Source organism: Chrysemys picta, chromosome 3 (assembly GCF_011386835.1).
Source record: "Chrysemys picta bellii isolate R12L10 chromosome 3, ASM1138683v2, whole genome shotgun sequence".
Lineage (NCBI taxonomy): Eukaryota > Metazoa > Chordata > Testudines > Emydidae > Chrysemys > Chrysemys picta.
Window position 1 is genome coordinate 1,106,241 of NC_088793.1, and position 27,443 is coordinate 1,133,683.

General features: G+C 57.8%; 2 protein-coding genes across 6 annotated transcripts in view; both read left to right on the plus strand.

Annotated features, from left to right (window-relative positions):
- LOC101939164 (uridine-cytidine kinase-like 1) overlaps nucleotides 1-15,186 on the plus strand; it is a 29,989-nt gene extending 14,803 nt beyond the window's left edge. Inside the window, 6 exon segments of the mRNA XM_065590030.1 lie at nucleotides 10,643-10,736; nucleotides 11,768-11,830; nucleotides 12,302-12,424; nucleotides 12,561-12,668; nucleotides 13,267-13,423; nucleotides 13,676-15,186. Of these exon segments, the coding sequence (XP_065446102.1) occupies nucleotides 10,643-10,736; nucleotides 11,768-11,830; nucleotides 12,302-12,424; nucleotides 12,561-12,668; nucleotides 13,267-13,423; nucleotides 13,676-13,749 (619 nt within the window). The 3' untranslated portion in view covers nucleotides 13,750-15,186.
- A 585-nt stretch (nucleotides 15,187-15,771) lies between these two features.
- Nucleotides 15,772-22,818, plus strand: DNAJC5G (DnaJ heat shock protein family (Hsp40) member C5 gamma). Of its 5 annotated transcripts, none has more exons than XM_065587313.1 (5): nucleotides 15,772-15,970; nucleotides 17,762-17,880; nucleotides 18,251-18,464; nucleotides 20,213-20,483; nucleotides 21,922-22,818. In XM_065587313.1, the coding sequence occupies exons 2-5, from the start codon at nucleotides 17,768-17,770 to the stop codon at nucleotides 21,999-22,001; spliced, it is 678 nt and encodes a 225-aa protein (XP_065443385.1). In that variant the 5' UTR covers nucleotides 15,772-15,970; nucleotides 17,762-17,767; the 3' UTR covers nucleotides 22,002-22,818. The 5 variants fall into 5 exon arrangements, with proteins under 5 accessions (XP_065443385.1, XP_065443388.1, XP_065443386.1 ...); XM_065587316.1 differs by having other exon boundaries at nucleotides 15,794-15,970; nucleotides 20,213-20,366; nucleotides 21,920-22,818; XM_065587314.1 differs by lacking the exon at nucleotides 15,772-15,970 and adding an exon at nucleotides 16,279-16,884.
- The last annotated feature ends 4,625 nt before the right edge of the window (nucleotides 22,819-27,443 follow it).

Consider the following 27,443-nt stretch of genomic DNA (forward strand, 5'->3'; position numbering starts at 1 on the left):
CTTGCAGCAGCGATGGAATAAACTGCAGGTTCAAATCAAGTCTCTGGAATACATCCCCCGCTGGGATGGGTCCTCAGTCCTTTGTTCAAAGCTTCAGCTTGTAGCAAAGTTCCTCCAGAGGTAAGAAGCAGGATTGAAGACAAGATGGAGATCAGGCATCAGCCTTATATAGTCTTTTCCAGGTGTAAGAACACCTCTTTGTTCTTAAATTACAGCAACATGGAGTCTGGAGTCACATGGGCCAGTCCCTGCATACTTTGCTGAGGTACAAGGCGTATCTGCCTTCTCTCAATGGGTCCATTGTATAGCTGATGGTCCTTAATGGGCCATCAAGCAGGCTAGGCAGAGCTAATCTCAGCTTGTCTGGGATGTCACCCAGAAGTATAGCATAAGTTTGCCATACAGACAGTATAGAGCCAATATTCATAACTTCGACTACAAAACTGATACACACATATAGACAGCATAATCATAACCAGTAAACCATAACCTTGTCCTAGACACCCCATTTGACCCCCTTTATACAAGATTTGGGTGCCACTACAGGACTTTGGTTGCAACAATGATCTATATGGTCCCAGTTTATGTCAATAACGTCACACCCCCAACGCAAAACGGATGCAGGAAGGGATGACACAAACATCACTGACTGCATCCCAAGAGCTCCCCATCCTGGGTTCTGTCTCACTACAGCTAGTATTGGGTTAGAAGCCATACCAGTGTATAACAGAAATGGTTTATCAAAATCATGTTCAACCACATGATTGAACCTCTTTACAAACTCAAGGTAACACTTAGTTAGAACAATAGTGGATTGGATCTGCTCTGGCAGCATGGTTCCTGTATGTGCCATGTGATCTTGCCAAGAGCTAAAGAAAACTGCTACTTTATCCATACAAGCTCGGGCCAATGTTTGGAACCCAATTAACATCGAATAAATGCAGATATTAATGTTCTTCATAGTCCAGGAATCTTGGCATTTAGCCATGAAAGCAATATGGTAGTGTGCCTCAGTCTTCCTTTTCATACAGCACATTAGGTCTGGACTGTCCTTTCCCCTGTGAAAAGTTCCCATATTGTTTATATGCATTGCCTGTGAAACCCCAGTGTAACAAGGCCTTTTAACATAACGTGTGTTTTCATGTATTCCTTTTAACATGTTCAAGGAATTCTCCAAAAGATTAGGCACATTGTATATTTTTACAGTTTGTGGCAATAGCAACACATTAATTACAAAATCTAGCAATAACAACAAGTTCATTGCAAGTGTCCATCTACAGTCATGTTTGTCATGCCACCCCTTTGGCTCAATACCATTGGAGTTTGGGCATTTTAGGGTTAACCTGTGGCTTCCCTTTGCAAAATTCAGTTTTCTCTTTCCTCCTTGTCCTGCAGGATCAAACCCTGATTTCTCTTGCTTAACAGAATTCACTGGCTGATGGGGTGGGCCCTCTTTGCTAACAGCTATTAGCAAGTCCTTCCTTTCCCAGCCAGGCAAGTAATTTGCACTACCCCAGACCAGAGCCAGTCCACCAGTTTTCATATTCGTAACTGCTATCATCTCCAAGGCTGGACTCTGTCTTAAAGAGATACCACACAAATCCAAAGAGTCTGCGGGTGAGAGTTTGCTTCCTCTCCCCCGCATCCTCAAGCATTTAGCCATAAAACTGCTCTGCTCTGACACATCAGTAACCAAATCTGTCCTCAAACCCTGAAGCACAAACTGCTCATTTAAAGAATCAGAAAGGAGACATTCCTGTTCCAACACCATTGTCTCCCCAACAAGTTGGCCCCACACAGCCACTTGGTTATAGGGATGCCTCAATTCCTTAACAACTTTTACTTCCTCTGAGACCTTCTCAAAGCTACCCACACTGGATCTTTTACAAGGAAAGTTAGTGGATCCCTTCACAACAGACAATTTTTGGCTGCTAGGAACTGAAACTTCCTTGATTAAATCACTCTCACACCCTTCAATTGCAGGGAACTGCTTGCACCGAGTACCATGAGGATTCCTTTCTCCAGGAGCTTTTCTAAGCAGCAATTCACCCCTCACAGAAATTCTGCCCTTACCCTCTTCACCTAGGGCTTGCTCTAAAGGAACACTTTCCTGAGCAACAACAGACTCTGTCTGGGTCTTACTTACATTCAGGATCACCTTTGGCCCATCAGGCAGATCTCTACACAATCCCCTTTCAGGCGAACCCATAGACTTCCTAGATAAAAGGTTAGAAATACTTCCCTTCTCTTTGCCACACACAAGCTTAGGAATTTTTTCCTTTTTGCTACAAGTTGTTAAACTGTCGGTAGGTAACACAACCAAATTACCTTTCTGCTCTCCTTGTGCCCTGGCTAGGGTATCACCCTGATCAGACAGAGTTGTTACACCCTTCTCCAACCACACATGAGCAACAGGCCAAATACAAGCACCAGAATTGTTTGGTCTCTGGGATTTTGCTAAGCCACTAACTGGATGCAACCTAGTTACGGGGCCATTCTCCCCAGTTCAAGAGGAGGGAAGGATTTAAAAATAAACCTGACTCTTCTAAAGGAGTTCAAGGGGGCCCGGAGGGTAGGAACTCACATCCCCAGCAGGTTACATGCTATCGCTGTGGTATGCTGGGCCACATGAGACCAGACTGCCCGACACTGAAGGGCAGCCCAAAACCAGCAACCCCAAATGCCACGGCCAATGCTAACCCTGTTGTTGTAAACTCACAGGCAAGCCACACAGAGCCCAGCATTGGTGCCCTGTGTGCAAATGCTGTTTCTGTTGTCTCTGAAGGATTTGACCTTAAAACTCACATTAAAGCTAAATATGGGGGAAATAATGCAGAGTTTATTAGCAGTGCAGAAGTGAATGGAGTGAGGTGTATGGCATGGAGGGACACCGCAGCAGATATTACTCTGGTTAAAGCAAGTCTTGTCAGGAAGGAAGATTATTTGCCAGGTGAAGATGTAACTGTTGTAGCCTTATCTAAGTATTTTGTCAGGGTGCCTTTGGCTAAAATCCACCTGAAATGGAAGGGATTGGAGGGCACCATGGTTGTGGGAGTAAAAGACATAATCCCTAAGGATATTATGATTGGAAATGATATTAAAGCTATGGTCAGTCAAGTTAATACAAACCAGGCACAAGAGAGGATTGATCCTAAGGTTGTGCCTATGGAGGGTTTCTCCAAAAGTTTGTCTTTGGAAAGTAGCTGTTTGGCTATGAATGAAGTTTCTGAATGTCTATCTAATGTCTCAGAAGTAAATCTGGAATTAGATCAAGCGAAGGGAGAGGAGAACAAGGAGCTTTTGGATGAGCCTAGGCAGTCTTGTGAGCTGATGGCTTTATCTAGTCAGCAGTTTGGGAAGGCAAGGAGAGTGGAAGATGAGTGTCCCTATACCTTATCTGTTTCCTGTGCGAAGAATAGTGACAGTGAAGGAAATGTGCCTGTGTCTGTCAGGGGTATTGACTTGCCTATGGAGGAAGCTACCCCAGTCTCCAAGCAGTTGTCTGTGAACAGCCCGGTGAGCTGGGACAAGGGAAATGAAATCCCAAACAGTATGTCTAGTAAAGGAAAATGCGTCTCCAACTCTTTTTTGTCTGTGGAGCAGACAGAAGGTGCCTTTCGGCCTGTGATGGTTGAGAGTAATTTAGTTGTCTCAGAGTTGGTTCTGGATTCAACTAAAGCCCAGGAAGGGAATGGTCCTAAGTTTGCATCTGCTGGGGGAATGGTGATCAGTTTTCCCCGGGGTTTTACACCCTTCTCGAGCCCTGTTTTGGGTATGGGCATCCGCAATCTCCGCCGCCCGTAGGACTGACTCAGGGTCCCTGTCACACACAGCTGCTCTCACATTGTCAGGCACAATGTCTAAGAACTGTTCCAAAGTTATTAAATCCAGCAGTTTTTCAAAACTCCCATGAACCTTGGCTCCCATAACCCACTTTTTAACAAAACCCATCAGCTTATGAGCACATTCTACAAAAGTACAATCCTTAGGCATTTTAAATTCTCTAAACTTAACTCTGTAAGATTCAGGAGTAACCTTGAATCGCCTTAACACAGAATCCTTAAACCGCTCATAATTTAATGCTTCTTGTTCCCCCAAGTCATTAAACACCTCCCTGGCTTTTCCAGTCAGTCTGGTTAGCAGGACAGGCATTCGCTGACCCTCAGGGATCTGGTACAGATTGCAGAGGCGTTCAAAGGTAGACAAAAACTCCTCTATATCCTCAGTATCATTGTAAATGGGACACATCCTTTCCCAGTTTTTCTCATGGTGGGGGGGAAGTGGAGTACCAGGTGGGGATGACTTTTTCCGCTCTTCCATTACTTGGAGCTGAAGTCTGGCCGTCTCCTGTTCCATCTTGTGAGTCTCCTGCTCCATCCTGTGAGTCTCCTGTTCCGCAGCGAGCAGCTCTAGACGCCCCTTACGAGCTCTCTCTTCTAACTCTGCTATTTTGTGCTTCTCCAGCAATCGAAGATCTGCTAGCTTCTGTTCATGCTCAAATTGCAGTTTACTTGTCACCCTTTGCATCCTAATTTTTTCTGCATCTTCTGCAGCCTCAGGTAAGGGCTGTGCTCTTGCCCCCTGATCACTGGCTATTAGCAGATTTCTCAATTCTTCCTTTGTAGCTTTCTTTCTAAAGCTTATCCTCTTTTCTGAACACAAATTTTCCAGGGCTTTTTTGCCAAGTCCCTCATATGCTCTTTGCTCAGCCATTGCAGCAGCTCTTTAACCAACAAAACTCTCAATCCCAAAATTCAAATTTGGATAGCGTGGGGTTCTGACCCAAAGCTTAATTGACCTGGTTCTGTGGATCCAAGCACGACTACGCCACTGTGACAATGCGGTTCTGGCAGAACCCAACTGAGAGTGCCAACTCAGGACAAATTGCTCAAATAGGGCAGTTACAGCCCAAGGCTGGGGTTTTTTCCACCTCTAAGGCAAACCAAACCAGCCAGACTAAGAGGACTTCAGTCTCACCCCACTGGCTAACTGCAAGTCTCACAAGCAATCTCCTTAGATACTCCAGTTTCCCAGTATTACCACCAGTACCACTCGTTATGGGGCCAAATGGTTATGACAACCAATACCCCAGTAAAAGAAAAAGGTTCTCCTGATCCCAAAGGATCAAGCCCCAGACCCAGGTCAATATACAAATCAGATCTTACCCACAAATCACGCTGTTGCCAATCCTTTAGAATCTAAAATCTAAAGGTTTATTCATAAAAGGAAAAAGATAGAGATGAGAGTTAGAATTGGTTAAATGGAATCAATTACATACAGTAATGGCAAAGTTCTTGGTTCAGGCTTGCAGCAGCGATGGAATAAACTGCAGGTTCAAATCAAGTCTCTGGAATACATCCCCCGCTGGGATGGGTCCTCAGTCCTTTGTTCAAAGCTTCAGCTTGTAGCAAAGTTCCTCCAGAGGTAAGAAGCAGGATTGAAGACAAGATGGAGATCAGGCATCAGCCTTATATAGTCTTTTCCAGGTGTAAGAACACCTCTTTGTTCTTAAATTACAGCAACATGGAGTCTGGAGTCACATGGGCCAGTCCCTGCATACTTTGCTGAGGTACAAGGCGTATCTGCCTTCTCTCAATGGGTCCATTGTATAGCTGATGGTCCTTAATGGGCCATCAAGCAGGCTAGGCAGAGCTAATCTCAGCTTGTCTGGGATGTCACCCAGAAGTATAGCATAAGTTTGCCATACAGACAGTATAGAGCCAATATTCATAACTTCGACTACAAAACTGATACACACATATAGACAGCATAATCATAACCAGTAAACCATAACCTTGTCCTAGACACCCCATTTGACCCCCTTTATACAAGATTTGGGTGCCACTACAGGACTTTGGTTGCAACAATGATCTATATGGTCCCAGTTTATGTCAATAACGTCACAGGGACGGGCTGGGGGTGGCCTCTGGTTACCCCTGGACTAACCCGACCAATGTGCCGTTGGTCCTGGGGATGGCTGGTGCCCCTGGCAACAGGGCTGTGTCGGAGGGACATGAGGGGTGGTTTGGAGGCAGATTCGCATGGGGTCAGGATGCAGCGTGGACAGATCCTGCTCCTGGGAATAGCATAAGCTCGGATCTTCTAGCCAGCAGTGTCTGTGGGGCTGGGTCTCTTCTTCCTTGGGGTTCTGGCCCCACCCTGGCTGAGGCAGCAAAGAGCCCTGGGCATCACGCGACGCTGGCGCTTGTGGTGGCGTGTGCTCTGCCGATGCCCATGGGGACTCTGCCTGGGCATCTCACCTACTCCCCGTCCTTGGTGCCTGGACACTAGGGCACTCCGAGCTGTTGGATCCCTGGCTGCCAGCACCCGGCTCACCCAACATCACTGTCCCCCACCACCAGCACACGACCAGCTCCCCCCTGGGCTGCCCCAGAGCGAAGTTCACCGGGCCCCATTCAGACTGTTGGGTTTGTCTCTGTGTCACCCTGTAGCACCAGGCCTGGGCTGAGCCGCCTTCCATCCGCATGAATGTCCCCCCGATTCCTCTCCAGCGTGGTCTCTGGCTTTCGTCTGCCTGTCACTGCCCTCCCCCAGGCGCTCCCGCCCTGGGCTGTAGCAGCACGTCTTTGAGTCACCGTCCCTGGAGGTGCTGCACCATGGGGGGGGGGGGGGTGCTCACCTTGCCTGGAGCTGTTTGTCAGCAGTGTCCATCCCACCCTGTGCACCCTTGGGCTGCTGTGTGAGGGCATGTTGGGAGCCACCACGGCTGCAGTTCCTTCTCATAGAATCATAGACTTTAAGGTCAGAAGGGACCATTATGATCATCTAATCTGACCTCCTGCACCATGCAGGCCACAGAATCTCACCCACCCACTCCCGCAACAAACCTGTGTCCGAGCCACTGAAGTCCTCAAATCGTGGTTTAAAGATTTCAAGGTGCAGAGAATCCTCCAGCAAGTGACCCGTGCCCCACGCTGCAGAGGAAGGCGAAAAACCCCCAGGGCCTCTGCCAATCCGCCCTGGAGGAAAATTCCTTCCCGACCCCAAATATGGCGATCAGCTAAACCCTGAGCATGTGGGCAAGACTCACCATCCAGCACCCAGGAAAGAATTCTCTGTAGTAACTCAGATCCCACCTCATCTAACATCCCATCACAGCCATTGGGCATATTTACCGCTAGTAGACAAAGATCAATTAATTGCCAAAACGAGGCTATCCCATCATACCATCCCCTCCATAAACTTACCAAGCTCAGTCTTGAAGCCAGATATGTCTGTTGCCCCCACTGCTCCCCTTGGAAGGCTGCTCCAGAACTTCACTCCTCTGATGGTTAGAAACCTTCATCTAATTTCAAGTCTAAACTTCTTGATGGCCAGTTTATATCCATTTGTTTATATCCATGTCATTAGCCGGTGGTGCCAGACAGACACGCGCTGTGTCTGCTGCTAGTGTCTCAGCTCCCACCTTTTCTTAGTATTGTCGTCTTGTTTTGTTATATTTGCTTTTCAATTGGTTTTTGGTCAGGCTTGTGCTTTGGGGGGCTGGGGGTTCCCCTTCAGCCCATTTTCTTTGTGGCCAGGACCTTACCCTCAGCCGTTGTTTTTTCTGTGCCTTCGTTGCTCAAGTTATGCCAATGACAATGGGTTCAAACCCTGCCAGACCTGCCACAGGTCTTTCCCCCACAGTGACAGGCATTCCACTGCCTCAGGGAGTCCTACGCCCCACGTGAGGGCAAGGTCTGCTTGAGTGTGAGCGCATATCTTGCAAACTGAAGGACGGTAGATTGAAGCTCCTGCAGGGTCCGACTCTTTCTAGCTCCCTGCATGGGTGACTGCAGCCTCACTGAGCAAACGCCATGGGGCTGCTTCAGAAGTGAAACCTTCTCAACAGAAGAAACCCGGTTTCCCTGAGGGAGTCTCCAAAGGAAGGAGAAGGTAACCCCTGAGGCAAGGAAAGGAGACCACATCCCAGCATGGATACTGCTGAGGCTTCTACGCGTCCTGGTCCCAAGAGGACTTATGGTATGCCCCACGCTGAGGAGCCTTTTAGCAAGTCACAACAAGCTGCACGATTGTCAGTCCTGGAAGCAGAGACGAAGGATCCTTCCAGGAACAGGGACTCTTCTAAGAAGCCTTCTTCATCTCATGCTCTGGGCTTGCCCTCCTGGGTCGCAGCCCCAAGAACCACATTGGCCAAACCTCTGCACCATCCTCCTCTGCACCATCCTCCTCTGCTTGCGTATCTGCGGAGACTGTACCTGTGCACTGTCCCCGGTGTCTGTCCAGGTTCCTCTTCTATGAAGAGATACTAGTTGCAGAAGGGCCTGGATCTCCCCTCTTAAGGGCATCTGTCACACCCTTCGGAGCCAGAGCTGCCATTGGTTCTGCTGCACCCCAGCACAAGATCTCAACCACTGGTACTGACCCAGCCGCCAGCCCCTCCTCGGTCTCCTGGTACTGATGCTTCGAGCTCCTCCACAGGATATGGGAGAGGACACCTCAGCTTGGGACATTTCTGCCCAAGACTCTGGGCTTTTCAAGACCAGATGAGGAGAGCGGAATCATTCCAGATCCCTTGGGAGGAAATCCAGGAAACTCCGCACTCCCTGCTGGACCACCTTGCCTTAGCCCTTAACGAGGCTTTACTGTCAGCCGTCTGTGCCATGTGGCACACGCCTGCTACCATCCTGCCTGTTTGCAAGAGGTCAAACAACAACTATATTGTACTGACCAACGGGCTGGAATATTTTTTTCTCCCATCCTGCCCCCAACTCCTTGGTAATGGACGTGGTCAACAAGAGGAGTCGACAGACCCAGCTCCAAATTGACTCCCTCAGATAAAACACTCAAGCGAAGGGTCCTGCCGGGCTGAAAGAGCTACTCATTGGCTGCTCTGGGATTTCACAAACTATGCCAAATTTTCACATTTTATTGACCACCTGCCGCAAGACCAAAAGGAACTGGCTCAGGCCCTCACGGTTGAAGGCCAGATGATTGCGAAGGGTTCGCTTCAAGCTTCTCTTGACGCTGCTGACACAGCCTCGTGCTCGATGGCAACTGCTGTCTCCATGCACTGAGCCTCCTGGCTATGGTCTGCCGGCCTCCCCGGTGGTACAGAACATGGTGTTGGGCCTTCCTTTCTAAGGCCTCAAGCTCTTCAGTAGTGACACACCAGCAATGGAGAAGCCACCACGATCCTTGGTCAATTGCTCCAATGGTTAATTACTCTGTTTAAAAAATACGCCATCTGTCGAGTCCAACTTTGTCTAGCTTCCAGTTACTGGATCATGTTAGACCTTCCTCTGCTAGACTAAGGAGCTCATTACCAAGTATTTGTTCCCTGGGTAGTTACTTATCGACTGGGGTCAAATCATCTCTTAACCTTCTCTTTGCTAAGCTAAATAGATTGAGCTTGAGTCCGACACTGTAAGGCATTTTTTCTAATCTTTGTTATTCCTGTCTCTTCTCGGACCCCTCTCCAATTTATCAACCTCCTTGAATTGTGGGCACATGAAATGGACGCGCTATTCCAGCAGTGGTCACATCCGTGATAAATAAGAGGTTATTTTACCTCTGTGACTCCTACTTGAGAGTCCCCATTTATGCGTCCAAGGCTGGCATTAGCCTTGGACGCATTACAGGAGGAGCTCACAGTGAGCTGATTAGCCATCCCCACTCCCAAATCTTCTCCAAAGTGACTGTGTCCCCTAGGCTGAGTACGGGCTGCATTCTCTGTTATAATCATTAATGGAGATATCCTATCTCCTAGAACTGGACGGGACCTTGAAAGGTCATTGAGTCCAGCCCCCTGCCTTCCCTAGCAGGACCAAGTACTGATTTTGCCCCAGATCCCCAAGTGGCCCCCTCAAGGATTGAACTCACAACCCTGGGTTTAGCAGGCCAATGCTCCAACCACTGAGCCATCCCTGCCCCCCCCCCTACATCTACATTTAGCCACATTAAAAGACCCACCTTACTGAGTGATCTGGATCTCTGTGTGACCTGTCCTCTTCATTATTTACCACTCCCCCAATCTTTCTCAGAGTTGGTTTTGTTTTCTTTCAGAGGGCTCAAGAACAGATCCCTGTGGGACCTCACTAGGAACACCCACTGGAGGAGGATTCCCTGTTTATAGTTACATTTTGAGACCGGTCAGCTAGCTTTTAATCCCCTTACTGTGTGCCATTTTGAATTTGTATTATTTTAGTTAGTGTCAGGTGGTACCAAATCAAATGCCTTGCAGAAATCTAAGTCTATCACATCACCACTATTACCTTTATCAGCCAAACTTGTAAGAGAGATCCTATCAAACTATTTCCATAACTCCACGTTGATTGAAAAAGAGAGTAATATAATTAATGCCATTCTTTATTAAGTGACTCCCATATCAGTTCTTCCCTTACTTTCCCTGGAGGGGAGGTGATGGCTAGGTCCCCTCTATGCCCTGGGACCTCCACATGGGAGAGGTGACAGGCGCCTGGTGCTGGGGGTGCAGGGATCTCACGCTGGCGAGTGCCGGGATATTTTCCCCAATATGCCTACTCTGCCCCCATCCACTCCCCTGCGCTGTATTCTCCTGCCCGTGGGATGGGGCTGGAATTGGGGTGCCATTGGGGTGGGGGGGACGCAGGGGCCCCAGGGCCTGGAGTCTGCTCTCACCTCTGTGTCACTGGTCCCACAGGAACAAGGACACAACCAGAGATGAATTCATCTTCTATTCCAAGCGCCTGATGAGGTTGCTGATTGAACATGCCCTCTCCTTCCTGCCACTCAACGTATGTGACCTGTAGGCCCTGCCCCTCCTGCCTGCCACTCATGCTACAGGCTCTGCCCCTTCCCTGGTGACCTGCCCCATCTGCCTGCCACTCATGCTACAGGCCCCGCCCCTCCTGCCTGCCATTCATGCTACAGGCTCCGCCCCTTTTCTGGTGACCTGCCCCATCTGCCTGCCACTCATGCTACAGGCCCTGCCCCTCCTGCCTGCCACTCATGCTACAGGCCCTGCCCCTTCCCTGGTGTCCTGCCCCTCCTGCCTGCCACTCATGCTACAGGCCCCGCCCCTTTCCTGGTGTCCTGCCCCTCCTGCCTGCCACTCATGCTACAGGCCCTGCCCCTCCTGCCTGCCATTCATGCTACAGGCCCCGCCCCTTTCCTGGTGACTTGCCCCATCTGCCTGCCACTCATGCTACAGGCCCTGCCCCTCCTGCCTACCACTCATGCTACAGGCCCCGCCCCTTTCCTGGTGACCTGCCCCTCCTGCCTGCCACTCATGCTACAGGCTCTGCCCCTTTCCTGGTGACCTGCCTCTCCTGCCTGCCACTCATGCTACAGGCCCCGCCCCTCCTGCCTGCCACTCACGGTACAGGCCCCGCCCCTTTCCTGGTGACTTGCCCCATCTGCCTGCCACTCATGCTACAGGCCTTACCCCTCCTGCCTGCCACTCATGCTACAGGCTCCGCCCCTTCCCTGGTGACCTGCCCCATCTGCCTGCCACTCATGCTACAGGCTCTGCCCCTTCCCTGGTGTCCTGCCCCTCCTGCCTGCCACTCATGCTACAGGCTCTGCCCCTTCCCTGGTGACCCGCCCCTCCTGCCTGCCACTCATGCTACAGGCTCTGCCCCTTCCCTGGTGACCCGCCCCTCCTGCCTGCCACTCACGGTACAGGCCCTGCCCCCAACCTGCCATGTAAGGCCCAGGCCCTGCCCTTTGCTACCTGCTCTTATGCTGTCTGGACGAAGTTGCTGCGTCATGCTGCAGCCTGGCTCAGGGTCTGCCCCCACATTAACAACCTGCTCTTCTCCTGCAGCCAGTGACGGTGGAGACGCCTCAGGGGACTGTGTATGAAGGGAAGCGGTTCCACAGGCAGCGGGTGAGACTGGCCAGGTCCCCCCAGAACTCTGGGAGGAAGGGTGGCCATTCCACAGCCCTGGCTTGGGGAGAGCTGGTTCCATTCCCTGCTCTGCACAGACTGCCTGTGTGACCCCCGGTCAGTCACTTAGCTTCCGTGAGGTCAGTTCCCCCTGTCCCGTGCAGCAAGGCAGGATTGGGAGAAGATGGCGAGGCTCTCGGGTCCTGGGCTGATGGGGACCAGAGAAATGTCTATTCTCCCATCTAGGACAACACCCCCTTGGGCTCCAGGAGGGGGATGCAAGGCTTCCCAGACTGCTTTGGGGAATAGGAAGGGTGGCTGGGGGTCCTTGCCCCAGTATGAGGGCTGGGGGGCTGTTGGGATGTGCTGCCCTGGCGGGGGGTCTGAGAGGCGGGAGGCGGTCGCTGCCCCCTCGGGGTAGCTGCATGCCCAGTCCAATCTAAGGTGGCTGTTGTCTTCCCTCTGCACCAGATCACAGGTGTGTCCATCCTGCGGGCGGGGGAGACCATGGAGCAGGCGCTCACTGCTGTCTGCAAAGACATTCGACTGGGCAAGATTCTGATCCAGACCAACCACGACACAGGGGAGCCTGAGGTGAGCGCTGCCCTGTCCATCCCTTCTTTGCCCCCAGCGTCCACAGAGTGCTTGTTAATTCCACAAGGGGCTGCGGGGTGGGGGCAGGGTGTCGCACTTGACTCCTTCATAAACCCTGTCCCCCATCTGTCCTCAGCTTCACTATCTGCGGCTCCCCAAGGAGATCAGCGAAGATTATGTCATCCTGATGGACAGCACCGTGTCCACGGGGGCTGCAGCCATGATGGCCGTGCGCGTCCTGCTGGTGAGCCTGCCGGGCTGGCCCTACCCTCTGGGAATGGGGGTGGGCTGCCTGGGGTTTCCAGCATGGAAGCAGGGAGGCTACTGCTCTGAGAGCATGGGGCACTTCGCCATAGGTGGTAGTATAATAGGCTAAGCCTCCCTGGCCTAGCAGCTGCTGCCAGGTTGCAGGTTTTGGCAGTTTGCATGGGGAAAGTTTTTGCTTATTCTGCGCCAGGCAGGTGCTGAGGTGGTTGAGGACGTGGTATGTGCTACTCAGCTCCCCCAGTTCGTCAGTAATCTCCTGGAGTAGCGGATACCACCTCCTCAGCTGCCTCGGAACCTGCACGCGGCTTTTCCAGCGGGGCGTCTCGGGAGCGGAGGTGCGGCGTGGCTGGGGCTGGCCTGGGGCTTGTGATGGAGGGGGTGGGCTCAGGGCACCTGGCGGCCTGGGGCTCCTCTAGCCGGGGGAGGAGGACAGGGGAGTGGGCTTGGGGCGGCCCGGGGCTTCTCTGGCGGGCAGAAGGGGCAGGGCTGGGCCCTAGCCTCCCGGAAGGGGGCTCCACCTGCCGCCCATGCACTTCGCTCTGGGCCCATTCTGCTCAGCACTGTCTGTGCTGCAGGATCACGATGTCCACGAAGAGAAGATCTTCCTGCTGTCCCTGCTGATGGCGGAGATGGGGGTTCACTCCGTGGCCTACGCCTTCCCCCGTGTCCGCATCATCACCACAGCCGTGGACAAGAGGGTCAACGAGGAATTCCACATCATCCCTGGCATCGGTAAGGGGGGCGGGGAGCTCAGCCTGGCTTGGGCGACTGCCTGTGGCCGCTCAGACCAGGCCCTATGGTGCCCTTCCTCGGCCCGGAGACAGCTGTGCTCCGGCAGGGCCGGGCCGGGCCGGGCTGCAGACCTGGGGGGATTGATGTGAGGCAATGGTTTCATTCTCCTGGGGCTTCCCCGGGGGAGAGGGGCTGGCATCATGGGGTATGGTGCTGCTGCCGATCGCCTTACTGTGTTGCTTTTGTGTTTAGGTAACTTTGGAGACAGGTACTTTGGTACTGATGCCCCCTCCGCCTGGTGTGAGAGTGAGAGCACGGACTACTGAGCTGGCCTCCCTGCCTGCCAGCCTTGCCCCCACTGCCTCCTCCCTCCCTCCAGCCTTGCCCTTCTGCTCCCCCAGGATGGCCCCTCCCTGCTGGCCTCACAGGGCCCTGATGCTACTTCCCTCTGGACCACATGCTGTCGGGCGGGCAGCTATTTGGAAACTGCCCACCAGTGCCTCCAGTGTGCGTGCAAGGCAGAGACTGCCTGTGGCCTGCAGTGTCCGCACGCTGGGTACACACTCCTCGTGCCTCCCTCTGGTTGGTGGGCGGAGGGGGGGGTCAGATTCTCCCTCTGGCCCCACATGGATGTGGGTGCATGTGGAGTGGTGGAGGTGGTAAGGGACTCTCCCTATGGCCTGGAAGGGGCGAGGTGAGGCCCGTGCACTGGCTGGGGCAGGCACTCTGTTTATTTGCTCAGAGCAGTTACTCCCCCCACGTTCCGGCTCATGGGCCAGCTACTTGAAAAATTGTCAGGGACCAAGGATCAAATGGAAGGGAACAGCCCCGTCTCCCTCAACCCCCAGCTCTACTCTTTTCCCCCGTCCTCCCCAGTGCCCTGATAGTCCTGAACATGGGGCAGTGCCCTGGAGCTGTTTAGCCTGGAGCAGTCTGGTGCTGGCAGGGAACTAGGGCTGGTGCAGAATAGGAGGTGCCCTCGCCTTCCACAGCAGGCATTCCAGCCCACGGGCCAGGTTCGTGAGTCTGGCAGCTCCCTCTTCTCTGGGGCGCTGGCCATGGGTGGGTGGTCAGGGCCTGCTCTGCTGGAGACGCTCAGCCTGTCCGGAAGGCAGGTGGGGGATTGCAGTTCATCCCTCCACGGGTGTGGGCTTGGGAGGAGACCCTGAGCTCCTTCCTTGACTCCTGTCTTGTGCTCAGGGCAGGATAGCTACTTGCCCCAGAAGCTGCTCCAAGGGGGAGCACGGCAAGGCAAGGCGGTCTTAACGTGTTTCACCATCCCCCCCTCCGAGCCCCTCCCCCCAATGCTGCCTCCTTGCCCGGGGCATGGGGAGACGGCTGCCGCGCCAGCGCTGGCTCATCCATTACTTCAATGCAGAGGAAATCAGGACCAGAGAGTGGGACAAGAGGATTTCCGTCTCCTCGGAGAGCTGGTTTCAGTGGGGTCTCCCATTGCCACGCACAGTGCTAGAAGCCAGAGGCTGCCTCGTGTCTTGCTGGGGCTGTGGGCCCGGGCCCAGGAATGGTGGCAGCGGCACGCGGTGGGGCATGCGTTTCTTGGCCCTGTAGCGAGACTGGCAAGGGCACGCGAGGCTTCTGCAGGATCTCTTCGGCCCGCCTGAGCTGCCTGGGAACGGGCAGATGCCCCTAGCGCCTGGTTCCTGCAAGCGGCTCTGCCCCGGGACCGGGCGCCCCTGCTCTGCCCTTGCAATGCTGTACAGGGCGGCCTTCCTTGTGTTCGACTAATAAAGGGTCTGCCCCGAGTTCCCTGCTCCCTCCTTTCGACCAGCAGCGCCAAGGAGCACTGCCTGGGGCGCGGGGCATGCCGGGAGTCGGTGTAGCTGCACGGGAGCGGGGCATGCCGGGAGTTGGAGGCGAGCGGGGGGGTGACGGGGAGCGGGGCATGCCGGGAATTGGAGGCGAGCGGGGGGGTGACGGGGAGCGGGGCATGCCGGGAGTCGGTGTAGCTGGACGGGAGCGGGGCATGCTGGGAATTGGAGGCGAGCGGGGGGTGACGGGGAGCGGGGCATGCCGGGAATTGGAGGCGAGCGGGGGGGTGACGGGGAGCGGGGCATGCCGGGAGTTGGTGTATCTGGACGGGAGCGGGGCATGCCGGGAGTTGGTGTAGCTGGACGGGAGCGGGGCATGCCGGGAGTTGGAGGGGAGCGGGGGGTGACGGGGAGCGGGGCATGCCGGGAGTTGGAGGCGAGCGGGGGGTGACGGGGAGCGGGGCATGCCGGGAGTTGGAGGCGAGCGGGGGGTGACGGGGAGCGGGGCATGCCGGGAGTTGGAGGCGAGCGGGGCATGCCGGGAGTTGGAGGCGAGCGGGGCATGCCGGGAGTTGTGTCTCTCGGGGGGCTCCCAGGCCCGGTGGTCCCTAGGGACGGGCTCTGCCTTTTCATCTCCGTGCAAGGGTCTGCACATGCGCAGGGTCCGGTCAGGGTTAAGGCGCCTGCGCAGGGCTCAGGCTGCGCATGCGCAGTTGTGACGAGGGTCTGGTTCTACCGGGTCGGTGGTGGAGGCTGAGCGGGGCCGCGGGAGCCGCCGGTGAGAGACGGGCCGGGACCGGGGGCGGATCAGCCGGGCCCAATCTCCCCCCCCCCCTCCCGCCGCCGCGGGCCTGCGGAACTCCCCGCGACGGGACGGGCGAGGCCGGGGCCGCCCCTCGCTCTGCCGCGCGCCCCGGGTTGCGGGGGGGGCCGGGCCGGGCTGCGAGTCCGTGTGCGGCCGGGGCTGGGGCTGGGGCTGGGCCGGGCCGGGCTGCGAGTCCGTGTGCGGCTGGGGCTGGGCTGGGCTCGGGCCGGGCCGGGCTGGGCTCGGGGCGGGGGAGTCCCGGGCTCCAGCGAGCGCTCCGCGGGGGGGCCGGGGCCGGGCAGCGGCGCTGGGGGCGGCCGGGTTCGGGAGCTGGTGAGCCGCGTACCCCCGCGGCTCCGCCCTGCCCGTGCCGGGAGCGGCGTCTCCCGCCAGGCCCAGCTCCGCGCCGCCCTGGGAGCTGCTCCTCCGCGGGGCGAGGGAGTGAGGGAAGGGTCCGGGGTCCGGCTCATCACCCCTCCCTCCCTGCCGCCGCCTTGGGCAGCCGCGCCCCCTCCGCCGCCGGGCAGAGCCGGGGCCAGGCGCGGGGCCAAGCCCCGGCAGGCGAGACCCCCTCGGTTCGTGGTGCCCGGGGATGCTGTGAGGGCCCCGCGCTGTACAATCCGATTAACACGGGTCCGTCTCAAAGCCTAAGTCCCGTCGTCACCCCGCTGCCCCCCGCTCCCGCCCTGCAGCCAGAGCAGGAAGTGATCCCCCGAGCCCAGGAGCCCCGGCACATCCATGGGGCCGGGCAGGGGCTGGCACTGGCAGGCTGGTTGCTGGGCTCTCTCTGTGTCTCTCTGTGTCCTTGCCTGGCCAGTTCTTGCCCTGCCTTGTTTCACTTCCTCATTCCTGCTGCCGGGTGAGCCTGGATTCCCAGGGCCGGCCAGGTAAGTGCTGTGTCCTGGCCCCTGTCCTGCTGCTGAGCCCTCGTGCCCTTCCTGGGGGTAGGGCAGGGGGAGAGAAGCCCCGAGCTCGGACAAGCTGCAGACAGAGGGTTTGGGGGTGTCTGTGTGGGGAGATGCACTTCGATGTCTCTGCGGTTAGTGCATGGCTGGGAATGGGGCGTGCTGCGCTGGCGTGTATCTGGGATTGCTGTGGGCCCTGGGGCCAGGAGGCCATTGGCCGCCCTGACTCGTGAGGGTCAAGGGGAGGCAGAGCAGCTGCTGCGAGCGGCCTGCCCAGAGTGTCTGCGCGTGTGGCAGGGTCGCCCCAGGCTGCTGGGGGCCCGTGGTGCTGGTGTGCTTGGCTGCACCTGGCACTGATGTAGCCTTGTCTCCGCTGTCCAGGGCTGTGCGTGTTATGGAGGTGGGGAGGGAGCTGTAGGCACTGCTGGCCTGGCCTGGCCTTGCGTGTGGGAGCCCCAGGCCAGGTGGTGCACGCGGGGCCTGACGGAAATCTGCTGTTCCCTGCTTCCTCGCTGGTATTGTGAGCGCTGGCTGCAGCGTGGGAGCCCCGGGCTTGACCCTCTGCTGGAGAGCTGGTGTCTGCATGGTTTCCTAATCCCCCGGGGGGCTCTGCTGAGCGGGCCCTGCGATGGGAGGGGGACCCCCATGGCAGCTGTGTCCCGCTGCTTGCCTGGATTGCCATGATGAGATGGCCCTGCAGTGGGTGACAGGACCCTGGCCAGCACATGCCCCCCCCGGCTGCTCACTCTGGGGAGCTGGAATAGCTGGCGTGCCAGGCCCTGCGCCCAGCTCCCTGTGTCCTCACCGGTCCTGCCCCACAGCATGTTGACTTACACCCCCCATTCCCCCTCCAATACAGAGCAACATGGCGGAACCCGGCCGACCCCAGCGGAAAATGTCCCGGGCGGGGGAGAGTTTGTACAGAGTCCTGGGCCTGGAGAAGGGGGCTTCTTCAGAGGAGATCAAGAAGGCGTACAGGTAGGGAGCCTACCTGCGGGGCCCAGCGACCCCAGCCTCTCCCACAGGCCCTTTGTGGCTGCACCTCCGCTGCCGGACTTGCTGGGGCAGGGAGAGCCCAGCCAGCCATGCAGGCCAGTGCCTCCGCACGCATGCTGGGCTCTGGCCCTGTGTCTGGAGAGCAATGCGCACCCTGGAACTGCAGGGTGGAGTTACACCATGCCGTCCCAAGGGTCCTTCTGCCCCCAGCATGGGGCAGGGTCATACCAAGGAGCTCAGGGTCTCCAAGCCCCAGGGAAAAGGGAGGGAGGATTCTCTGGGTGCCCTCCTGAGATCTGGGGGAGCGGCTTTGTCCGTCTCCTCAGCCCTGCCGCTCCCCTGCACCATGCAGGAAACTGGCCCTGAAGTACCACCCGGACAAGAACCCCGAGAATCCCGAGGCAGTGGAGAAGTTCAAGGAGATCAACAATGCGAACGCGACGCTGAATGACGAGAACAAGCGGCGGATCTATGACGAGTATGGCTCCATGGGGCTCTACGTGGCGGAGCAGTTTGGCGAGGAGAGCGTCAAGTACTACTTCCTCATGTCCAAGTGGTGGTTCAAGGCGAGTGCCCGCTGCCTGCTGGGCACAGCCCCCCCCCCCCCCCCCCCGGCCTGTTCTGTGCACCTGTCGGGCTCCCACAGAGACACCACGGGCCACTCTCCAGCGCTGGCTGCTCCAGCCACGTGGCTCGATGCAGAGAGGTCTCCTGGGCTCTGGGTCCCCCACTGGAGGTGGGTGGGGTGCCCAGGCCCTGAGCCACCCATGGTGGGAGTTCACAGTCAGTCTGACCATTGGTGTAAATGGGGCAGGATCTGAGGCTAAACTAAGAAAGAACAAGAATTCCATAGACAAGTTAGGTGACTTCAGGTGGCAGGGCCTGATGAAATACATCTTAGAATACTTAAGGAACTGGCTGAAGAGACCTCTGGGCCATTAGTGATTATTTTTGAGAACTCCCGGAAGCCAGATCCCAGAGGACTGGCAAAGGGCAAATATAGCCCTTGTCACTAAACGGGAATAAGGACAAACCAGGGAATTACAGACCAGTCAGTTTAGCTTTGGTACCTGGAAAGATAATGGAGCCAATATTCAAACAATGTATTTGTAAAGACTTACAAGATAATAAGGTGATAGGTGACAGTGAACATGTATTTGTCCAGAACAAATCATGGCAAACCAATGTAATATCCTCCTTTGACAGGGTAACAAGCCTTGTGGATAGGGGGAAGATAAAAGCCTTACTGAAGTTGAGATATGATACTGTCTCATAAACAAACTAGGGAAATGTAACCTAGACGAACCTACTGTAAGGTGGGTGCAAAACCCTTGCCAGAGAGTCGTTGTCAGTGGTTCACAGTCAAGCTAGAAGGGCATATCAAGTGGGGTCCCACAGGGATCTATCCTGGGGCTACTTCTATTCAATATCTTCATCCGTGATTTAGAGAATGGCATAGAGATACATTTGTAAAGTTTGCGGACGATACCAAGCTGGGAGGAGTTGCAAGTGCTTTGGGAGGACAGGATTAAAATTCAATGTGACCTGGACAAACTGGAGAAATGGTCTGAAGTAAACAGGACGAAATTCAAGAAGGACAGATGCGAAGTACTCACTCAGGAAGGAACAATCAGTTGCACACACACAAAATGGGAAATGACTGCCTAGGAAGGAGTCCTGTGGAAAGGGATCTGGGGGTCATAGTAGATCACAAGCTAAGTATGAGTGAAGAGTGGAACACAGTTGCATAAAAAGCGAACATCATTCTGGGATGTATTAGCAGGAGTGTTGTGAGCAAGACAGGAGAAGTAATTCTTCCTCTCTACTCCGCGCTGATTAGGCCTCAACTGGAGTATTGTGTTCAGTTCTGGGTGCCACATTTCAGGAAAGATGTAGAGAAATTAGAAAAAGTCCAGAGAAGAGCAACAAAAATGATTATAGGTCTGAAAAGCATGACCTTCCAGGAAGAACTGAAAAATTGTTTTGTTTAGTTTGGCAAAGAGAAGATTGGGTTGGGGGAATAACAGTCTTCAGGTAGATAAACGGTTGTTATAAAGAGGAGGGAGGTAAATTATTTTCCTTAACCCCTGAGGAAGCAATGGGCTTAAACTGCAGCAAGGGAGGTCTAGGTTGGACATTAGGAAAACTTCCTGACTGTCAGGGTGGTTAAACACTGGGATAAATTGCCCAGGGAGGCTGTGGAATCCCCGACGCTGGACAACGCCCTGTCAGGGCTGGTCAGACAGTCCTTAGCCCTGCCTCAGTGCCTCTCCCAGCCCCTCGGAGTCTGACCCGGCTGCTCCCTCCCATGCAGGCCTTGGCCGTGTGCTGTGGCATCTTCACCTGCTGCTGCTGCTGTTGCTGCTGCTGTTTCTGCTGCGGGAAGTGCCGGCCGCCGGAGGATGAGGACTCCTACAAGTATGTCAACCCGGAGGACCTGGAGGCGCAGATCCAAGCTGAGGCCGAAGGTGAGGAGGAGGAGTTGCCCTGCACTGTGCTGCTGCCAGAGGGGAGCCCAGCTCGGCCCGTGGCATGTCCTTCGTCCGAGCCTCGCTCTGAGCGGGGCAGGGCACCCCCAGGCAGGCGTGCGGTTGAGCAGTGAGGGTAACGGGGGGGTTGGGGCAGGAGGGGAGGCCCTGAGGCTGCAGGCACATGGCCAGCACCGGGGGTGGGCAGCACGGGGCAGGTGCTGGGCAGATGAGAGCAGGAGCTCGGGGAGGGGGCAGTACTGGGCTCTGGCCCAGGGTCCCGGCTCTGCCACAGCTTGCTGTGAACTCTGGGCAAGTCTCTCGGCTGCCCTGCCCCACGCTGTCTCTACACGAGCCTGTGGCTGGCTTGGCCTGGCCCATCCCAGGGGCTGCGGGGGGGCCTGGCCGCCGTCACCAGGGAGGGGGGACGTGGAGGAAAGCGAGGTCAGGATCTCGCTGACACCCTGGGGTCCCCTCTGGGCTGGGGCAGGCAGTGCTGGGCCCTAGTGCTTGGAGCTCTTGGGGGATTGTGCTCTCCTGCCCCCTGCGGGGCGGGGCCAGCAGCCCAGGTGGGAGCAGGGGCTTGGCGGAGCCGGTGGTCAGTCCCTCCCGCGGTGTGGCACTCAGGCACCAGGGCTGCGTGTGAGCTGGGTGCGGGGCAGAGCAGACCGGCTGGGATCCAGGCTCCCGGAGGGAGCTGAGCGTCCCTGGGGCCTGCCCTGCTGCCCCGCCTGACGGGCCCAGTCCGGCTCTTGCGGTTACCGGTTGCAGTGGGGGGCACCCTGCCCTCCGGGATGGGGCTGAGCCCTCCTTGCCGTTGGCCCCAGCGAGAGGCTGACAGGCCTGGTGACAGTGCTTCGAGTGGCCAGGAGGGGGGGCCCAGCACAAGGCGATTGTCTCACTGTGCTTGGGGCAAGGCCGCCCTGGGACTCACCCCAGCACTCACCAGGCCCTGCCTGCCACAGCCTCCCCCACCTGCGTGTCCCCGGGGCCCCAGGCAGGCGTGGAGGGAGACAGCAGGGGTGGGCCTGGCGGCTACGCCCGTCGGCTGATGGGGCACTCCTGGAGTCCCCACACTTGTGCCACCACCCCTCTGGTGCCGGCTGTGGGTGGCCCTTTGTCACGGACCCACAGGGTTTGTGGTACATCCTGGCTTTCACCAGCCCCTTGGAGGAGCCTTTCAGTGACTCAGAGGAGCACGTACAGCTCCCTTGTCCCCCGAACCCACCCTCTGCTCCCAGTCCCCCAGCCTGGGCTCCCCCCCCACCCCCCTGACCTGCCCAGCCTGGGCTCCCCTAGCTCTCCCTGGCTGCCAGTGCCCCACAGTCGTGGGCCAATAATAGCCATTTGGGCTGGCCAGGTCCACACCCTGCTCCATGGCTCTCACCTCCCTGGGGCCTCTGCTTGGGTTTGCTCTGGGAGCCTGGAGCAGCTGTCGGGAGCCCCGACTCCCATGCCTGTGGCTGCCAGGTTCTGTGCCAAGCCGGTGTGGGCTCGGGGGTGCTCTGAGACCCCCGAATGCCCTGCCCCTCACGGAGCCTGTCGCCCCTCAGAGACCCAGACCCCCATTGTGGTGCAGCCCCTGCCTGCAGCAGCTGGAGAGGAGCCGCTGCCAGGCGCCAGCCCCAGGACTGATGCATGAGGCCAGCTTCGACCTGCCGACTGCCTGTCCCCTCGCCTGGACTCTGGGTGGGAACCCCACTGGACCTGCCGCTGCCCGGGGATCCTGTCCCCCGCTGGGGGCAGCCAGGCCACCTGGCTGTGGCTCGAATCTCAGGTAAACTGGCAACGCCTGTGGGGAGGCCGTTCCTGCAAGGACTCGCTCCTGCGCCTGCCAAGGCTCCTCGTGCTGTGACTTCTCTGGCTGCCGTAGCCTGCTGGCGGGCCAGGCTCCCTGCGCTGGCATTGCTGCCCAAGGAACCTGAGACTGGAAACCCCTGGGCACACCCCGCGCAGCCCCCCTCCCTCCCTCCCGCGGCCAGTCACTCACCAGCAGCACCAGCACCCGCCTGGCTTCTCCCCAGCAGGCCCCTCCCCCCACAAACCCCGCGTTTACAGCTGCGTGGATGCCGAGCTCGCAGGGCCCTGGCCCGAAAAGCACAAGTCTGTGCCCCAGCCGCGCAGTCTGGAGGCAAACGAGACCAACCCCACTGTAACTAGCCCATGGAGACGGGGCAGCCGCGGGCTGAGCCGGCCGGGCACCCTGTCCCTTCCCTGTGTCGGGTGCCAAACAGCTCGCTGGGCTGGGCGTGGGCCTGGCAGGCAGCGCACTCACTACCTGCTTGCACTGTGACTTGCTGCCCCCCAGGGGCAGCACCCCTTCCCCCAGCGCTCCTGGCCTGGCCCAGACAGAGCCTCAGTCACTGTGTCTGAGCCTCGGTGGTGTCCCTGCCGGCGCCCTGGGGCCCACCGGGCCGCGGTGTCAGGGCAATAAAGGAACCTGTGGTCTGGCTTTGATGACACCATTAAAGGCTGCTGGGGGGCGTCTCTCTCACCGTGGTCTCTGTCCTGCCAGCACCACTCTGAGCCCATGACTTGCACCTGCGCAGCCAGCTCCCTGCCCAGCCTTGCTCCAGACTGTGTCCTCAGGAGCGTGGCCAGAGACCTCTCGCCCGTGCCCCAGGACTGGCCCCAGCACCGGGGGCCCAGCCGGTCTTGCACTGTCGCATTACTGTGTGCCCAGAGCCAGCGACGGGTGCGTGGTCGCAGCTGGGCGGGAGCCCTCCCTGCTTCCCTGCAGGGGCTGTCAGCTGGACAGTGAGGGACCAGAGAGGGAAAGGGACATGGCTGGGCCTCCTCCCTGGGAGCCCGGCGGAGCAGGGGCAGGGTCCTTGCTCAGCCCTCAGCCCCTGGCAGCTGCACGCGGGGATGCGGGGGGTGTTGCCAGCCACGCAGCCTGGCTTGAGGGAGGAGTGAGCCCGTTGATGCAGGCCCATTGGGCAATCAGAGGGTCCCTGAGAAGAGCCAAAGCCGCCTGGTTCTTGTATAACCTATAACTCGCCTGCGGAACTTCCTGCCACTGGATGGGGTGAGGAGAGAGCCAGGCCAAGGCACCCTGGGCTCGGGGGCTGGGCTCGCCTAGCAGCACCCCCTGTGCCACTCTCGGCTTCCCCAAGCAGCCGCACGTAAGGCTAATGTTATCACACCGCCAGCCCAGGTTCTGCTCCTCCTTGGGTGGGGGGAAGCCTAGGTGATTTGGGTCAGGGAGGGGCATGAGTGAACCCAGCTGTTCTAGCTTGGGACTCCCTGCCCAAGGCCCCCCTCCCCACTCTCCCTTCCCAGTGTGTGCCTGTGGGCGGAGAGTGGCTGCCATCCTGTCCCCTGCAGCCCGGGGCTGGGCACTGCAGCTGTGAGCGGGGGGGCTCTTCGGGGTGTGTGTGGGGACCTGTCCCTCTGCTGAAGTCAGGAGGGGCCGTGGCATGTGGATCATTGTGGCAGTGCCATGGGGGCAGGGCTGGGGGGGTCAGCTGGGGTGTCATTGGCTGGGGCCCAGGTGTGATGGGGGTGGAGTCCAGCTGGAAGGGCCACGTGTGCCCCCCACCTCAGCTGGCCTGGAGAGCCCCCCCCCCAGCACCTCCTCTGTCCATCCCCCGGTGCCTGGCTGAGCTCAGAGTGGAGCGGTTACAGCCACGTGCCCCTGGCCTGCTGGACACTGCTGCCCGGCTCTCCTGGGCAGCAGCCCCCACTGTGCTGTGCTAAGGGGGGGCAGGGCAGCGCCTGCCCCATGGTTGCCTAGCAGGCACCTGGCAGCGCTGGGAGTGGGGTATGGCCTTGCTCTAGAGGCTGATTGGGCCTGGGGGAGGGTAAGGGGCCATTGGAATCTCTTCCCCACCACCACCACACAGCTGCTCCCTGCACTGCACCTCCCCTGGAGGTTGGTTCACAACACTCCCACTCCCCCCCCCCAAGTCCAGCTTCCTCCCCCACCTGGAGATTGGCCTGGGGAAGACGCCTGCCCAGGCCTCTGCTCCCAAGGGAGTCGCTGTGAGCTGGAGCCACCAATGCTTGTCCCCTGGCTGCCCTCCCTCAGGGGTGCTGCGTAGGGAGGGGGCAATGGGGCCAGGTTGCTGCCCTGCCAAGGCCACAGATGGCTTCTGGGGCTGCGGTGTAAGCAGAGCCTGCTCACTGTGCCAAGGGTTCATTGTCTGCTCAGGCTGCCCTGTCCTGGGGGCTGGAATCAGCTGCGCGGGTGGGGGTGCCAGGGTGCAGCTGGGCAGGGGCATCACCTTCCTCAGTGCCGTGGTTGGTGCCACGCCTGCCGTCCCATGGGGCAGAGAGGCCATGGGGATAAGCTCTGGGGAGGGGCCAGCCAGTTTCACATGCTGGTAGCAGAGACCAGGCAGGGACTGACCCGGCCCTTTAACCAGGGCACCTTCGTGGCGCTCAGGAGGGAGCCCCTCCCCTGACCCACAGGGTCAGGCTTGTTGGCCTTTCTCTCCGTCAGGTGGCTCAACCCCCCCACCCCACAGCCATCCTCCCCCCGCACTGCTGGGCCCCCACCAATGGTGCTGCATCAGGCCAGCCCCCAGTGCCCCCCCTCCCCCACCAGTGGCACCATGTCAACCTCGGGTTCCCCCTCCCCCAACAGCAGCACGCCAGCCCCCCTGTAACAAAGTGGGAATTTCTTGCAGTGTTTTCCTGAAGGCTGAGCCCGGTGAGACTTCCCGGGTGGGGGGCTGCTGCCCGGGGGGCAGAGGGGTTAAATGCTCCTAGGGCAGGAGGGGTGTGTCAGGCCTGGCGGGGCGCTAAGGCCAGGCTGACCTCAGCTCAAGGGAGGATCTGGCTGGACAATGGGAGCCCCAGGACTGAACAAGCTCCAGCAGGCGGGGCTGGGGACTCGCAGGGCTCGGCAGGACGGGACTGAAGGTTGGGACAGGAGCTGGCCTTTGGTGGGACCTGGGGCTGCCTGGCACGGACAGACAGAGCAGGGAGCGGAAGCGGTGCCCACAACTGCTTGGCCAGCTGGACTGTGTCTTAACCCGAGGGCCCCCCACACCGTACCCAGGGGACTGAGACCGGCTCTGGGGGAAAGGCTGCCTGGTGTCCCTGCAGGCACTGGCGGGCGCAGGGGTCCCTGCAGAGCAGCCGAGGCTGTCCCGGGTGTCTGGCTCAGCGGGACTCGCTGGGCAGAGCGATGGGCGGAGGCAGGAGCCCAGGAGCTCTGTTTCAGGAGGCAGGGAGGCCGTGTGGCTCACCCCGGGGGAAGAGTGAGATCCGGGGGGGGGGTGGTCTGGCCCACTGAAGGCCCCTCCCAGAGACTGTTCCCAGGTTGGGGCCAGAGCCCTGACCCTGTGGGTCCATGACACCCCCTCGCTAGGAAGAGCATGGCAGAGCGGTGCAGGGAGTGGGGGAAGTAAAGCAAGGTGCAGCTGGAGAAGGCTGGCCAGACCCAGGCAGGGCGCGGAGAGCCCAAGCGTAATGAAGGCAGTAGCAGGGCGTCCTCACGCCCAGTTCCCCTCTCTGGAGCTGCAGCGGAGGGAGGGAGGGGCTGGCAGAGACACTGGCTGTCCCAGGACAAGCAGCTGCAGCAGCTTTTGGAGGAAGGAGGAGCATGAGGTCCTGTTGAGGGGCGAGTCCACGGGAACCTGCAGTGTACAAAGTGCCCTGTTTAAGGGAGGGTGCTGGAGACTTGGCCTTTGAGAAGGTTGCGCTTTGAGCCTGGTCCCCCCTGCAGACTGGCCCCACCGTCTGGCCCCCCGCCCCATCCCTGGCGGTAGAGGTGCACAGCCAGACGGAGGGCGTGGATGCTCCCAGGACAAGGTTTTGGCGTGCGCAGTGCCCAAGGGATCGATGTACATGGAAGTCACCTCCCTGATGGGAGTTTGTCTCCACACACGTTTTCACGAGCTGCTCGGGTTCAAGTAGCGCCTCCGAGCTGAACCTGGAGCTAGTGGGAAGCTGAAGGAGCAGGGCCGTGCAGGCTGGTTGGCAGATGTTTGTGGCCAGTGGGTCTGGATATGAAAAGAAACCCAAAGGGATGGGGCTAAGCCTGGGTCCTGGGAAACAACCAGTGGGGGTGCCCCAGACATGGGACTTGGGGAAAGGCAAAAAGTGTGTGGGGGGGTAGCTGACCCCAGTCGATCCCCACCTAGGGATCTCGAAGCCCCGAAGGATAATGTTTGTGAGAAGGGTGGGCAAAAGGGGAGAGGGAGGGGCACTCTGTTACCTGGTTGTGAGTCACTGACAACTCAAAGGAAAAGTCTCTTGAATGCCTTTGGCGCCAAGGGCGAACCGATACAGCACATGCCTGCAGAGAGATGGCAAGGACGTGCTGGCTTTAGGGGTGACCCAGCACCTGGGCCTTGCCGATGGTGCTGGTCCCCAAGAAGGACGGGTCGATCTGGTTCTGTGTGGACTATTGGAAGCTCAGTGCCATCACCATCTCCAATGCCTACCCCATGCTTATGACTGATGAGACCCTAGACAAGTTGGGGTGGGGCCTGGTACCTCATTACCACGGATCTCACCAAAGGCTACTGGCTGGTGCCTTTGGACCCAGAAGTAGGAAGTGCTAGAGCCGGGGAAGCCCAGTCTCGGGAGGCGCTGAGGCTGCACGGCCTGCCCTGAAGGAAGAGTTGGACCCGCTGGGACATCTGGCCCGCTGAAGAGTTCCTCCAAGAGACTTCCCAAGCTGGGGGCCTAGCACCGATCTGGGGCAGGTGTGACAAATGGAGCAGCTGATACAGAACTTGGTTAATAAAGAATTAAAGGAGGGTGGTATAATTAATGGCAATCATCACCGCTTTATGGGAAATAGATCCTGTCAAACTACCTCAATGTATTTTTTGATGAGATGACCAGTTTGATTGGTAAAGGTAACAGTGTTGACATAACATACTCGGACTTCTCTAAGGCCTTGTCTACACTACACGGTTTTGTTGACAGAAGTCAGCTTTCGTTGACAAAACACTGGACGAGTATACGCTGCGCTGCATCTCCCGCCGATGGAACTCCCCTGCTACGCTGACATCAGAAAACCACCGCGACGAGAGGCAGAGAGCTTTGTGCGATGTAGTTAGAGCGACGCAGTGTCAGTGTAGACACCTCACTTAGTGTCTACATTGGACTTGGTATCAC